The 15970-nt window shown below is 42.3% G+C and overlaps 1 protein-coding gene and 1 long non-coding RNA gene across 3 annotated transcripts in view; one reads left to right on the top strand and one right to left on the bottom strand.

Annotated features, from left to right (window-relative positions):
* Window positions 1–3105: 3105 nt before the first annotated feature.
* On the bottom strand, window positions 3106–9317 carry LOC139560473 (uncharacterized). Its single transcript, XR_011671947.1, has 3 exons — window positions 9163–9317; window positions 4264–4314; window positions 3106–3474 (listed from the first exon to the last, which is right to left on the bottom strand). It is a non-coding gene; the product is annotated as an uncharacterized lncRNA (long non-coding RNA).
* A 426-nt stretch (window positions 9318–9743) lies between these two features.
* LOC139560472 (CDK5 and ABL1 enzyme substrate 1-like) overlaps window positions 9744–15970 on the top strand; it is a 32762-nt gene continuing 26535 nt past the window's right edge. The window contains exon 1 of one of the 2 annotated variants that reach the window (XM_071377287.1): window positions 9744–10466. In XM_071377287.1, coding sequence (XP_071233388.1) covers window positions 9904–10466 — 563 coding nt within the window. In that variant the 5' untranslated portion in view covers window positions 9744–9903. The remainder of the gene's footprint in view (window positions 10467–15970) is intronic. The other variant, XM_071377289.1, reaches the window with a different exon arrangement.

Raw genomic sequence — 15970 nt, forward strand, 5'->3', positions numbered from 1 at the left:
TTTAGTCTAAAAATGTCCTAACCTGACTACTAAATCAGAATAAACCATGTAAAGCAGACAGATGGCGCAAATGTTGAAGAAATGCAGAATTGCATACTTTGGAAATACTGCAGGTTCTATTCAAGGGGCCAGGGTTCTGGTCTAGAAGCACTGTTTCAACTGCTCCTACAGTGTTGCTTCGGTACTGCACTTTAACTGACGCCCGGCCCAAAAAGACAACTTCCATAGACGGCCACATAGAGAAGTCAGATTTGAAAACTCCTAATAAGACACTTTAGTCATCACCTTTGTGCACAAAACATCCATTGAATTATTCAAATAACGGTTGCTGAGGCCAATTTTTTCCCCGTCCTCACAGCCGAAGATATGATCATTTTATTTTCATCCAATGACTTCTCCCTGTGAGCACTGAGTGCGCATGTGATGTTGGTCCATGTAAACGGATGCAACCGAATATTATGGATATACTGACAAGATGTCCCTTCACCTTAACAACGGAAGTCGTTGTCCACAAAGCGGCACGACGGGCTGTCTTGCTCCCACCTATCCTTTCTCTGGATTGGTGAATACATCTCATTATTGTAATAATTTTTTAATATTCGATAAAGGTTGTTGACGTCAACCGCCTGTATTCAATGAAGAGAGATGCGATGCTTACTAGCCTAATGTCATGAATGTGCATAGCCATCTCGAGACAACTCCGATACTGTGTTTTTTCTAAAAGTTGCCGGGATGTCACGGGTCCTATCAGTACACTCGTAACAACTTTTAAGCATTACGACACTATTCGATCAAATAAACCTCTCTCATTGACCTTCATACAAAAACTCCTTGCTAGGTGGGCGAAGCAATGACACAACCCCGATATACCCAGAGAATGATAGAGGCCTCTAGTGGCCAAGAGTCTGTTATAGCAGGGGCAGCGCCATTGAAGGCTTCCACCATTTTAAAGTAGTCAACTGGGTTGAGATTCCTACGGGTTGTAGCCTCAATGGCTCTGCCCATTCTGTCGCAGAAGCTATGGCACAGATATAAAGATCAGTCCTCTATCTTTCTCTATGTTTATACCGCAGCGGTTCCATTGCTCAAAAAAATGCGCAGCCCACTTATTTTCAATATCAAGGTCTGTTGTTTTACAGATTCAATGTAGGTATTTTAGAGACTTCCATGCAGTAAATGTTCAATATTAATGCTTTGAAGTCTTGGTAGCCTAGGGGATTAGGGTAGAATGTATAGGTTATTTAACCAATTACTTCCACAATATGACACCAAAGCACACTATAGTTTCCCCCAAAAATAGTTTTCAGTGAAACATTCCCGTCTTTGCCTGCAAGTTTTTGTATCTTTGCGTATGTTACCCTGCCCTTTGCTTTCGCCAAATATTTTTTATAACTAACCCAAGACAGACCACAGCCTGTCATTTCCAATGGGAGCAAATTAATCATAGTGGGCAGAACAAGAAAAGAGGTGGACCGAGCCAAGCACCAGCTATCTAGAGCCTGATGGGGCATTCTAGCCTGAATTTCCGTTAGGGAATGCCTCTACTCCGTGACGTGCATATGTGCAACGACTCAATACGCCTTATGCTTTCCTTCTTAACAAAACAATTTTTAAAAACTTTGGCAAAGGGTAAAGTCTACAAAATGTTGTTCACTCTGTTCGCAACAGATTCTAGTTTTGGAAACAGAAAACTGTATTGAGATCAAATGTTTAAATCGATGAGAAAATTTGCAGAACGTTAACCTAACACCATGTAGGTTAGATAGGCTACCCTGCGCCCAGGTAACTTGCTAGCAACTGGTTTGTTACTGTATAAAGTAGCTTAATTGATAATTCCAGAAGTTAGATGTGTTGATTGTATCCCCTGAACTATTATCTTCAGCACCTAAACGTCACCTATGTTAGCTAGCTAACAGTTTTTTTTTATTTTTTTTTTACAAAAAATCAATCCAGAAAGTACATGAGGGAACACAAGTATATATAGATGATATACAATGGACAATCGAGCTAGGGGGTACAATATCACATTACAATTACACAAGGACCTTAAGGGACATACATACACTTACAATTCTAACAGTTGTTTTGTTAGTAGAGTATTTAACTGTCTTAAAATACAGTTCAATTTCTTTTTGTAGGGTAAGAAAATTAGTTTTTTTGTTTGTAAATTTACATTTGTGTATATGAAATTTGGCCAAAAGAATGAAATTAATTACATAAAAATGTTTCAGCTTATTTCTATCGTATGTAGCTAACTAACAGGTTAAGAAGCTAGGTGATTCACACATATGACCGAAGATACAACAATGAGACAGAGATTTCACTGGATGTATAAATGTGAAGCATCCGGTTGGTGTTTCCACTCACTACCAAATATGATGGTGAGAGGAAACCCAATGACCGGCAGTGGGAGAAGACGGAGCGAGATGGATTTCAGCCGAAATTCTGCTAAATTTATTATCAATGAAACATTTGTTCTCAATACAGTTTTCTGTTTCCAAAACTAAAATATGTTACGAACAGAGTGGACTAAGTTTTGTAGACTTTACCCTTTGCCAAAGTTTCAAAACATTTCTTTGTTTAGGAGTGCAAGGGCGAACTGAGTTTTAAGGCACACACACAATTCACAAAGTAGCAGAAATATTTCCCTAACAGAAATATGCAAATACATGCTAGAACACGCCAATAGGCACTCGCTAGTTTGTGCTTGACTCTGCTCACCTCCTTGCTTATTCTGACCATTATGATTAATTTGCTCCCATTGGAAACAACAGGCTGTCGTCTATTTTGGGTTAGTTATACAAATATTTGATATGACTGTGGTACTTTTACTAGATAGCTGCAGTGCAACATAAGAAAAAACAACTTTTCTAAACACATCAATCCATGCTTATATGGCCAGTAACAATAGATCCAAATGTGTATTTGTCAAATATGAATAGACAGAATAGATGGACATAACCTTGGCCTTAACATTCTTTGAGCTAGTCCTTGGGGAGACAGTTGACAAAGCTGTTACTTGACTCAATACTGTTAAAGCTGCATTATTGTGTATAGAGCTTTTCCTTGTTAATGTCAACTGGAAAATCAGAAGCATAAAGCAGATAAGTGTTAGTTAATTGTCATGTCCATCCACAATTAACCATCAATTCTTTTATTAAGGATATACCCCTTATTGTACATTTAGACATTTTCCTACAGGCAAGAGTTATTGTCCTTAGATGAATCACTGGTGTTCAAGAAACAGATTAAAATTTCCACAAAAAGTGTTCAACTAGTTTTCCTTGATAATGGTTTCCAACATATGATTGGCAGAACTTCACTAAAGAGCAAGAACATTTCTGTATTGTAATTGTATAAGTCTGCCCTGCTCTTTCTCATCGGTACAGAAATATTAGCAGTATTGTTGGGAACGAAGTGATATTCCACCGTGGCTTCTCTCAGCTATGGAGACAGGTCATCAGCCAGAACCGCCTGTGGAATAAATTAGCACAAATTATGCAAAAAGGTTAACATGAATGAAAACCTAACACAAATTATTAATGTACAACTAATGATAAGTGCACTCGTTACAATTTTTTAAAATGTGTATTATTGTTCACGATAACTGTACGCTCCAGGATAATGCATGTTGTCACAACAACCATTAATTCACTCAATTTACCCAAGTATGGTCTTATTGTAGTTCAATTAGGTGTTATACTGTAGTGTTGGCAATTGCCAAAATATACAAACAGAAAATTGACTTGCAACAAACAAAATGTAATTTACAAGAACTCACGGGTGGGGGGATGAAACTACAATAAGAATATAATTCCATTTAAACTCTACTGTAAACACTACCATGCCGTAGAGTAGCACTTAAATCGGAATGTTGCTGTATGCTTCAGTTACAGGGCTAGACATAGAGGTGGTTGAGAGAGCACACAAGGGCTACGTTCCACTTCTCTACTCTTCTCCTGAAGTCTGCACTTGCACACACCTCGTCATGGATTTAAAAGCATAGGATAGGTGTGTAAGCATTAGCAGGATGGAGTTTCCAGCATGACTAAATCCTTGCAAGAAAAGTGTGCAAGTGCAGGGTGGAGAATGGGGATGCAACGGACAGTCACATGACTTTTAGGTTAAACCCATATTGGTACTGCCTACGTGCAGAATCAGTGCAAAGTAATGACTTGCATCCATAATGTAGATATTCTCTACCTCTATGCTTCCAACCTCCTATCCAAGTAGTAGTAGACTTACTTAATATAGGATACCTACTTGTGTCAGGCTCCCGAGTGGCGCAGCGGTCTAAGGCACTGCATCTCAGTGCTAAATCAAATAAAATGTTATTGGTCACATACACATGGTTAGCATTTTATTGGTCACATACACGTCATTGCGAGTGTAGCGAAATGCTTTGCTTCTAGTTCCCGACAGTGCAGTAATATCTAACAATTCCACAACAACTACCTAATACACACAAATCTAAGGAATAAGAACAGAAACGTATAAATAAACTCAGCAAAAAAAGAAACATAACTTTTTCAGGATCCTGTCTTTCAAAGATAATTCGTAAAAATCCAAATAACTTCACAGATCTTCATTGTAAAGGGTTTAAACACGGTTTCCCTTGCTTGTTCAATCAACCATAAACAATTAATGAACATGCACCTGTGGAACGGTCGTTAAGACTAACAGCTTACAGACAGTAGGCAATTAAGGTCACAGTTATGAAAACTTAAGACACTAAAGAGGCCTTTCTACTGACTCTGAAAAACCCCAAAAGAAAGACGCCCAGGGTCCCTGCTCATCTGCGTGAACGTGCCTTAGGCATGCTGCAAGGAGACATGAGGACTGCAGATCTGGCCAGGGCAATAAATTGCAATGTTCGTACTGTGAGACACCTAACACGGAACCCAAACCTGCTTCGTTATCGTGCATACATTTATTTTGTCCCCCCCACACCAAACGCGATCACGACACGCAAGTTAAAATATCAAAACAAACTCTGAACCAATTACATTAATTTGGGGACAGGTCAAAAAGCATTAAACCTTTATGGGAATTTAGCTAGCTAGCTTGCACTTGGTAGCTAATTTGTCCTATTTAGCTAGCTTGCTCTTGCTAGCTAACTTGTCCTGGGATATAAACATTGAGTTGTTATTTTACCTGAAATGCACAAGGTCCTCTACTCCGACAATTAATCCACACATAAAACGGTCAACCAAATCGTTTCTAGTCATCTCTCTTCCTTCCAGGCTTTTTCTTCTCTTGACTTTATATTGCAATTGGAAACTTTCAGAAATTAGGTGCATTACCGCCACCGACTTCGTTCGTCTTTCTGTCACCCACGTGGGTATAACCAGTGAGGAGATGGCACGTGGGTACCTGCTTCTATAAACCAATGAGGAGATGGGAGAGGCAGGACTTGCAGCGCGATCTGCGTCAGAAACAGAACTGACTTCTATTTTAGCCCGTGGCAACGCAGACGCTCGTTGGAGCGCGTGAGCAGTATGGGTGCAATAATTGAATAATATAGATTTCTACATTTATTTTGCAACGCTCGCACACACGATGCGAGCGTAGTCAGCCTGTAAGACAGAGCTACAGGGAGACAGGACGGACAGCTGATCGTCCTCATAGTGGCAGACCACGTGTAACACCTGCACAGGATTGGTACATCTGAACATCACACCTGCGGGACAGGTACAGGATGGCAACAACTGCCCAAGTTACACCAGGAACGCACAATCCATCCATCAGTGCTCAGACTGTTCGCAATAGGCTGAGAAAGGCTGGACTGAGGGCTTGTAGGCCTGTTGTAAGGCAGGTCCTCACCAGACATCACCGGCAACAACGTTGCCTATGGGCACAAACCCACCGTTGCTGGACCAGACAGGACTGGCAAAAAGTGCTCTTCACTGATGAGTCGCGGTTTTGTCTCACCAGGGGTAAATGTCGGATTCACGTTTATTGTTGAAGGAATGAGCGTTACACCGAGGCCTGTACTCTGGAGCGGGATCGATTGGTCAGTCATGGTCTGGGGCGGTGTGTCACAGCATCATCGGACTGAGCTTGTTGTCATTGCAGGCAATCTCAACGCTGTGCGTTACAAGGAAGACATCCTCCTCCCTCATGTGCTACCCTTCCTGCAGGCTCATCCTGACATGACCCACCAGCCATACTGCTCGTTCTGTGCGTGATTTCCTGCAAGACAGGAATGTCAGTGTTCTGCCATGGCCAGCGAAGAGCCCGGGTCTCATTGAGCACGTCTGGGACCTGTTGGATCGGAGGGTGAGGGCTAGGGCCATTCCCCCCAGAAATGTCCAGGAACTTGCAGGTGCCTTGGTGGAAGAGTGGGGTAACATCTCACAGCAAGAACTGGCAAATCTGGTGCAGTCCATGAGGAAGAGATGCACTGCAATACTTAATGCAGCTGGTGGCCACACCAGATACTGACTTACTGAGTTTTGATTTTGACCCCCCCCCCCTTTGTTCAGGGACACGTTCAATATCTGTTAGTCACATGTCTGTGGAACATGTTCAGTTGTTGAATCTTATGTTCATACGGATATTTACAAATGTTAAGTTTGCTGAAAATAAATGCAGTTGACAGTGAGAGGATGTTTCTATGGAGTTTATATGGATGAGCAATGACTGCGCAGCATAGGCAAGATGCAATAGATGGTATAAAATAGAGTATATACATATGGGATGAGTAATGCAAGATATGTAAACATCATTATTAAAGTGGAATTAATAAAGTGATTAGTGATCCATTTATTAAAGTGGGCAATGATTTCAAGTCTGTATGTAGGCAGCAGCCTCTTGGTGTTTGTGATGGCTATTTAACAGGCTGATGGCCTTGAGACAGAAGCTGTTTTTCCAGTCTCTTGGTCCCAGCTTTGATGCACCTGTACTGACCTCGCCTTCTGGATGGTAGCGGGGTGAACAGGCAGTGGATCGATCGGCTGGTTGTTGTTCTTGAAGATCTTTTTGGTTTCCCTGTGACCTCGGGTGCTGTAGGTGTCCTGAAGGGTTGGTAGTTTGCCCCCGGTGATGCATTGTGCAGACCGCACCACCCTCTGGAGAGCCCTGTGGTTGTGGGCGGTGCAGTTGCTGTACCAGGCGGTGATACAGCCCGACAGGATGCTCTCAATTGTGCATCTGTAAAAGTTTGTGAGGGTTTTAGGTGACAAGCCACATTTCTTCAGCCTCCTGAGGTTGAAGAGGTGCTGTTGCACCTTCTTCACCACACTGTCTGTGTGGGTGGACCAGTTCAGTTTGTTCATGATGTGTACGCCGAGGAACTTAAAACGTTCCACCTTCTCCACTGCTGTCCCATCGATGTGGATGGGGGGGTGCTACCTCTGCTGTTTCCTGAAGTCCACGATAATCTCCTTTGTTTTTTTGACGTTGAGGGAGAGGTTGTTTTCCTGACACAACACGCCGAGTGCCCTCACCTCCTCCCTATAGGCTGTCTCGTCAGTGTTGGTGATCAAGCCTACTACTGTTGTGTCGTCTGCAAACTTGATGATCGAATTGGAGGCGTGCATGGCCATACAGTCATGGGTGAACAGGGAGTACAGGAGGGGGCTGAGCACACGCCCTTGTGGGGCGAAGTGGAGGTGTTCTTTCCAACCTTCACCACCTGGGGATGGCCCGTCAGGAAGTTCAGGACCCAATTGCACAGAGTGGGGTTGACAACCAGGGCCTCAAGCTTAATGATGAGCTTGTAGGGTACTATGGTGTTGAATGCTGAGCAGTAGTTGATGAACAGCATTCTTACGTAGGTATTCCTCTTCTCCAGATGGGATAGGGCAGTGTGATGGTGAATGCATCGTCTGAGGACCTATTGGGGCGGTATGCAAATTGAAGTGGGTCTAGGGTGACAGGTAAGGTGGAGGTGATATGATCCTTAACTAGCCTCTCAAAGCACTCCAACCGCAAAGCACTACAGAGGGTAGTGCGTACGGCCCAGTATATCACCGGGGCCAGGCTTCCTGCCATCCAGGACCTCTATACCAGGAGGTATAAAAATTGTCTCCCGTCACCCTAGTCATAGACTGTTCACTTTACTGTACAGCAAGCGGTACCGGAGCGCCAAGTATAGGTCCAAGAGGCTCCTAAATAGCTTCTACCCCCAGGCCATAAGACTCCTGAACAGATGCAAAACATAATTGTCTATAGTACAATCACACTCTGATGACAAGCTTTCAGGTAGTAGTGCCATAGCTCTGGAGAGCCCAAAGCCATACAGCACTGGAGTCATGAGAAGGGCTAGCCTTGATCATGACTCAATTCCAATACATTACACATAAAAGACATTGGACAAAGACGTCTTCTGTAGGGGGGGGATTTTGTTAAGAGCCGCAACACTCGGTTTGAATACTAACACGCATTGCTTGTGGTACAGTTTTGGAAGCATTAGGACCTTATCTTTCATATTGGCAATACATAAAAAAATAAATAACTTAAGGTTAAATGATACACACTTTTCTAGGGTTAGGGTTTCCACGCTGCCATATTTCCATGTTACAGCGCTTGTTTACTGAAAACAGACAGTAGACAGAGTGCTACCTGTGCTAATTAACTATCTGTGTCTCCAAACACCTGTGTGTAAACAAAGACAGACGTTACAAACACGTTGTCACTTAAAACAACTGTTAAAACCGGTAAAAGCAGTGTACACCAGAGGAGGCTGGTGGGAGAAACAATAGGAGGATGTGCTCATTGTAACGAAGGGAATTATGTTTGACTCGATTCCATTCCAGCCATTAGAATAAGCCCTTCCTCCTATAGTTCCTCCTCTAAGTGTGTATTTTGTATTTGTGAAATTATTTTGATGTAATATGAAAGTAGAGGGATTTATGTTTATAGAACCGTACCACAATTGAGAATCGATTCATGTTTAGATGGAGTATTTGGCTGTTTTGGCTTCCAGAGCCAATTCGCCCTTTAAACAGAAAAAGTCATTGGAATAGTAGGAATGAATGGTAGGCTCCTTTAGCCCATTATTATGCTAGAAAAGGGTTAATAGTGCCCTTGTTCTCGAATAGCCACATACTGTATCTCTAGAGTAACTTCAGAGTAAGTTCAGTGCATCATATCTTGCTTGCTACCGGTAATATAAATTATATAACCATGCTAACTTAGCTACCTAAAAAAGACATTTACCTAGGATGTTTTGCGATGTCCTTGTCGTACATTTTACGCTGGCTAGCTAGCTAGTAGCCACTGAGACCTTTTTATCTGAAATGGAAAAGTTAAATACGTTTAAAAAATAGTGAAAACAAATCAAGGATGACCTGTCATTCCAAAACCAGTTGACCAATAGAGACGCATCTTCTACGCCTCCCTTTAAACCCCGCCTATATGGAATGAATGTGCCAACTTTGAAAACGCAAAAAAAAGGCAGCTAAAACAAAGGGCGGGCAGGGTAACGTGCGTTTTTTCGCAATCATTGAAAATGTTTAAATGAAAACCATTTTTTTCCTCATTCATTTACAATTTATTTGTTCTTGCCTTTCAAAATGATTTCCTTGCTATGTTATTTATTTGACCTCAACACTTGTGGGTTAATGTTTTGCTTTCAATATCATTTTTGTTTGCAATAAGAATTTTATTCACGAATTCAAAAGGTTTGCTTGATATTAAAAAGGCACACAAGTAATTCCATAGAAGAGGGGAGGAAAAAAACCTTTCATACGTATCCCTGAAAGCTTATTGGTCAATTTTTTCTGCTGCCACAATTCACAATACTGCACACACGTGACCATCCTGTGTTTAGTCAGTGTAACGCTTGCACTTAAAAGACAAGCATTTGTCATTTGCTAACTACATAAGCACTCTTTACACACTTGTAATGTAATCTTGACAAAACCGCTGCTCGCAGCTTCGTATAGCTGAAAGCGGACCATGGCGGCTGCCATGAGCAGCAACACATCCACGCTTCAGATCAAGTATTCCAGTGTCGAGCATACGCGGAAACGCATAGACCCTCGGAGGAGACAAGCCGCGCTCTCTTTTCTCAGTAACATTTCTTTGGATGGTCGACCCGTGCAAGATGATGCCGACAATCAGATCGAAGAGGATAATTCAATTGAGGCCAGGACTAGACAGAGCCTGGTTTCCACAGCAGAGCGCCCGCTGTACGCGGTTGGCAGTGGCGCTGCGGTAGCAACCCCCACCGCCGCCCAGGCGCTCGCTATTGCAAACCAGGCTCTGATTGCTAACACCCGAGCCAGTTTTGGGATTGGTTCAGCCGCTGCAGTTCCAGCATGTACATATCCGGAAGGGGATGCTTTCGGCCCTTCGATTTTCAGTTCGCCCTTCTCTGTAGTACCAGCCGCGACTAGAAGCAGGCTTCAGACCTACACTCAGGGAGTCGTGCCTGCTGCCCACTCCAGGCAGGCTTCCCAGGTCTGCTGTCTGGAGGGAGGACAGATCGCCAACTCGGGACTGGAACTGCAGAGATCAAGGTAACTATAGATCTCTGCATCATGTAGCGTTAGTGTTTACATTCATTGAGGTGTAAAGGCGTTTACACTGACTGTTATGTATATCAATGTTGCCTATGTTGGGTAGACTACTGGCACAGAAGCCCACACAGGCAATGTTTACACTGCACTCTCACAAATTAGGCATCATGTCGTATGCAACAATATTGCAACCCAGTAGTGTCAACACTACACTACAGGCTACAGTATTGCAACAGGTAAGTGTTAACTTGATGAAGGTCTTTGTTGAGTGAAGCCAAGAAACGTGATCCACAGATCAGGGCTGGGCTAGGCTAGGTTAACGTTTATCAACAGAGATAATTTAAACAACAGAATGGGTTCGTTCTGTCACATTTTGTAGTATGGTTGCTCAAAGGTCATCATAAATCTTAGTCAGTGTACTGCTAAAGACATGTTAAATAAAAAGAAAGCGACAGACGGCAAAGACAAAGTGCCCTCGGATTTGTGAAACTGTATCTCATCAATGAGCGATTTATACACTTGTGTGCCGAGATTCATTAACACACCAATACACATGCGGTGGCCCATTGATTCAAGGGGAATCAATGTTGCATATCAACAGGATGAGGTGGAAACGGTTAACCATTGTGCCATCATTTCGATTAGTCTGCCTTAATAGTATGATGCACGTCCTTAAACAGAATTTGTAAAACATGTTAGGGATAGCACTGAAACCATGTGAGAGATCAAACAAGTAAAGGCATGTCCAGAAGGAAGAAAGGGGTGACTTTTTCTCCCCCATGCAGATTCAGTCCCACCATGACTACTTGACAGGCATGGAGATGAAGGCCTATATAGATCAAGCTGTGGCCTAGTTCCTTTCACAGACCTCATCACTTCAGACAAATGTTTCCTATCTTGAGAACTGGTAATCTACTTGTTACCTAACATGGCCAATTAAGTGGGGGCTAACTGACCATATAGCCTATTGGTTTGCACAGTACAGTATATAAAGCTAATGCTGCCCAGGTAGGCCTATTGTTTATTCTGGATTGTTTATTCTGGAGCTGAGGGTATGTGTATTTTCTCCCCATAATCCGTTTGGATGTGTATGTCTTTCTAAAGCGGCCCAGCACCTGCCGCCTTGCCCTCTCCTATGCGATATAAACATCCTGTAACCCAACACGGATGCCTTTTATTCCATGCCTTTGTTTACTCTGTAGAGTAGACCAGAGCACAGGGAAATATGAGGCTGTCTCTTGCCACTGCAGGAGAGCTGTCAGTAACAGTTCTCTCTCTGTCTGTCTCTGTCTCTGTCTCTGTGTCTGTCTGTCTCTCTCTTATATTTATATATATATACTGCAGGAGAGCTGTCAGTAACAGTCTTCTCTTTCTCTCACTGTGTCAGAAAATGCTGTTAGATACACTACACTCTCAGGCCACTCCACGATGGAGCCACTCCACGTCTTGCAACTGCCAGACTTCACAGGACAACGCATTCATGAAGCCATTGTGAAGCGTTTAGGTCACCTTTTTGACTTCATCGAAGTGACATTAGTCAGACTGCCCCTGAAATCTGTCATGAGCTAATGCCATACCTTAATAGTGAAAAGTACATGTAGCGTAAAACATGCCATTTGATAATGAATGTGTTATGAAGTTGTTATATTAACAAAGACCTTACAGATGATTTATGTTTTGTTAAAAAGAAAAGTTTTTAAAAGCGGAATTCATGTGTTTTTATCAACCCCAACAGTATTTTACACAAAGTTTAATTCATTAGCTTACTGCAATATATTTTTCTTGAAGGTGTTATCATGACTAAAGTTTGCGTAGGGGGCTTCTCATTGCATTAGTTAGCCATGTAGTGAGCCTGAGTTACAGTACCATGATTTATTAGCTAAACCCCCACAGGTTATGGAATGCGGTCAGTCAGAGAAGGAAGCCCATGTAAACTGAATTATAAGCTAACTAGGGCGACCTGCTGATAGACCCTGGCCACATTTTCCACAGGCATATCATAGATGGGAGTCCCACAGTGGCTGGTTTGTTTTCTCAGGGCAGCAGCTTGGTGGAAACGTGGCCAGGTTCAGAGAACCCTGGCTGGGAAAGGGAAGGCAGGATGCCCAGGCTTTCAGAGACGCTGCCCAGCCAGGCTCTCCTTTCTCTCGTTTTCTATCCTCCACTTCCTCTCCCAAGGGCACCAGACTAGACATTCTTTCTCTTTCATCTCTCTGTCTCTCTCTCTCTAGATAATAAACAAAAATGGAAAAATAATAATAACCAAGTTACTGGCCCAACGCTCTTAACCTTTAGGCTACCTGCCACCCAAATGCTCACAAAAGTTTCAAATAATATAGACATTTGAAATGTTATATTACTGGCTATGTACAGTTTTGTAACAATGTGCAAATAGTTGAAGTATGAAAGGGAAAATAAATAGACCAATAAATATAGTTTGTATTTACAATGGTGTTTGTGCTTCACTAGTGGCCACAACTCTTGCTGGAGTTGATCAAAATTGGATTTGTTTTGTGGGTCTGTGTAATCTGAGGGAAATATGTCTCTCTAATAGGGTTATACATTTGCCAGGAGGTTAGGAGTGCAGCTCAGTTTTCACCTCATCTTGTGGGCACATAGCCTGCCTTCTTTCGAGAGCCAGGTCTGCCTACGGCAGCCTCTCTCAATAGTAAGGCTATGCTCACTGAGTCTGTACTTAGTCAAAGCTTTCCTTAATTTTAGGTCAGTCAGAGTGGTCAGTTACTCTGTTTAAGGCCAAATGGCATTCCAGTTTGCTTTGTTTTTTGGTTAGTTCTTTCCAATGGCAGAGTTGCAAAGAAAAAGCCATATCTCAGACTGGCCAATAAAAAGAAAAGATTAAGATGGGCAAAAGAACACAGACACTGGACAAAGGAACTCTGCCGAGAAGGCCAGCATCCTGGAGTCGCCTTTTCACTGTTGACGTTGAGACTGGTGTTTTTTTTTGTGGGTACTATTTAATGAAGCTGCCAGTTGAGGACTTGTGAGGCGTCTGTTTCTCAAACTAGACACTCTAATGTACTTGTCCTCTTGCTCAGTTGTGCACCGGGGCCTCCCACTCCTCTTTCTATTCTGGTTAGAGCCAGTTTGCGCTGTTCTGTGAAGGGAGTAGTACACAGCGTTGTACGAGATCTTCAGTTTCTTGGCAATTTCTCGCATGGAATAGCCTTCATTTCTCAGAACAAGAATAGACTGATGATTTTCTGAAGCTACTCAACTAGTCTAAAGAAGGACAGTTTTATTGCTTCTTTAATCAGGACAACAGTTTTCAGCTGTGCTAACATAATTGCAAAAGGGTTTTCTAATGATCAATTAGCCTTTTAAAATGATAAACTTGGATTAGCTAACACAATGTGCCATTGGAACACAGGAGTGACGGTTGCTGATAATGGGTCTCTGTACGCCTATGTAGATATTCCATAAAAAATCCGCCGTTTCCAGCTACAATAGTCATTTACAACATTAACAATGTATACACTGTATTTCTGATCAATTGATGTTATTTTAATGGACAAAAAATGCTTTTTTTTTCAAAAACAAGGACATTTCTAAGTGACCCCAAACTTTTGAACGGTAGAGTGTGTGTACAAAACATTAAGAACACCTGCTCTTTCCATGACATAGACTGACCAAGTGAAAGCTATGATCCCTTATTGATGTCACTTGTTATATCCACTTCAATCATTGTAGATGAAGGGAAGGACACAAGTTAAATCAGAATTTTTAAGACTTGAGACATGGATTGTGTTTGTGTGCCATTCAGAGGGTGAATGGGCAAGACAAAATATTTAAGTGCCTTTGAACGGGTTATGGTAGTATGTGCCAGGTGCACCAGGTTTTCTAGAACTGCAACGTTGCTGGGTTTTTCCACACTCAACAGTTTCCAGTGTGCATCAAGAATGGTCTACCACTCAAAGGACATCCAGCCAACTTGGTACAAGTGTGGGAAGCATTGGAGTCAACATGTGTTTTTTACTTGATGTTCTTTGTCTCTCTCTCGTTATCTCTCTCTTTCCCCCTTCCCTCTCTCTCTCTTTTGGCCTCCAGTCCTGCTTCTGCTCCCAGCCAGCAATCCCCAGCCCCCAACCCTCAGATCAACTGCCAAAAGATACTAGACCAGAGCTCAGGGCTGCTTAAAACCATCCTCTTGTCCGGTGTGCCCTGGTTTGAATGCATGCAGATGATGGCTGGGTCTACATAGGCTGCAGTATTCTACTGCTCAACCTAGACTCATAAATTAGGCTAGAATGGAAAAGGCATCGTTTAAGACACCAACTCCGTCTTGCTGCTAAAGGTGTGTCCGCCTGAGCTGTTGATCTGTTTGAACCGGTTTAAATGTAAATGTATATTTAGCATAGTGAGCATTGTTGGCACAAAATCTATTTCATAGAAATGGTTGTTGATTGGCAGTTTTTAATGCAGTTAATTACATTGTGCATTGCAAAGTCTCCCCATGTTTTAAACCATTTTTCAGAAGTTCTCGTTTTGTTCAGAAGCCTACTATGGGGAGACTATGAAGCCAAGGGAAGCCATAGCAGAGAAACCACATGCGGTATAAGCCATTACAATGGTCTGGTCCTTTGCAGTTTTGTGTGATCGAGTCATATCCTTTAGGTTAGGAGGTTGATTGTTCGGTGATGTCATAGCTGGCATAATCACATGTTTATGTAAGCAGCATACTTAGGCTAGTTTTCCTCTGAAACCCTTGAGACTTGAACTGTAAGCAAAAGCTCCAAGCAGCTGTAAGGATATGGTTAAAAACGTCACCATAATCAAAACATTACTGGTAATGAGTCTTGAGACAAGCTAGTCAGTATGGATTACTCCGTAGTTCCAAAATGGATCTCTGAATACAAGTTCACGTTCCACAATGCTAGTTGCACTGTTTCTCACCCTAAACGACATGCTATTTTAAGGGATGGAGGACTAAATGGATTCAGTGTTGTTTTTACTTTGTCAAGCCACTGGGAAAGGGGGATACCTAGTCAGTTGTACAACTGAATGCATTCAACTGAAATGTGTCTTCCGCATTTATCCCAACCCCTCTGAGTCAGGGAGGTGCGGGGGCAACTAACCACACGGTTCTGTGTCTTGAACAATATACAGTTGGGTTTATTGGCACCCTTTTGCACACTCCCCTGGTTGAAAGAAAATAAGATCCAACAAAAGAGTCTAGATCAGAAAGTGTAACAATAACATCCATTGTTATGGACTTGCAAACAGAAGTCTTCAAAATGTCCAATACTGTAATGTTGTAGCGTTAGGTTACAGTAAGGCTTAAAGTTAGCTAGCTAGCTTATTGTCTTTGAGAAGGTCTGTTACTTATGCATTACTAGCTACTTAACCCCAACATTTTTCTCCATCGTTATAAAGCCATAGTTATTTTGTTGGTTTGACAGTCATTTCTGAAGATTATTTATTTCATGTGATTCATTTACGTCCGCCCTCGTTTTTAAGGTCAACCCTATTACGTGAACTGAACTCTC

This window comes from Salvelinus alpinus, chromosome 30 (genome assembly GCF_045679555.1).
Source record: "Salvelinus alpinus chromosome 30, SLU_Salpinus.1, whole genome shotgun sequence".
Taxonomy (NCBI): Eukaryota; Metazoa; Chordata; class Actinopteri; order Salmoniformes; family Salmonidae; genus Salvelinus; species Salvelinus alpinus.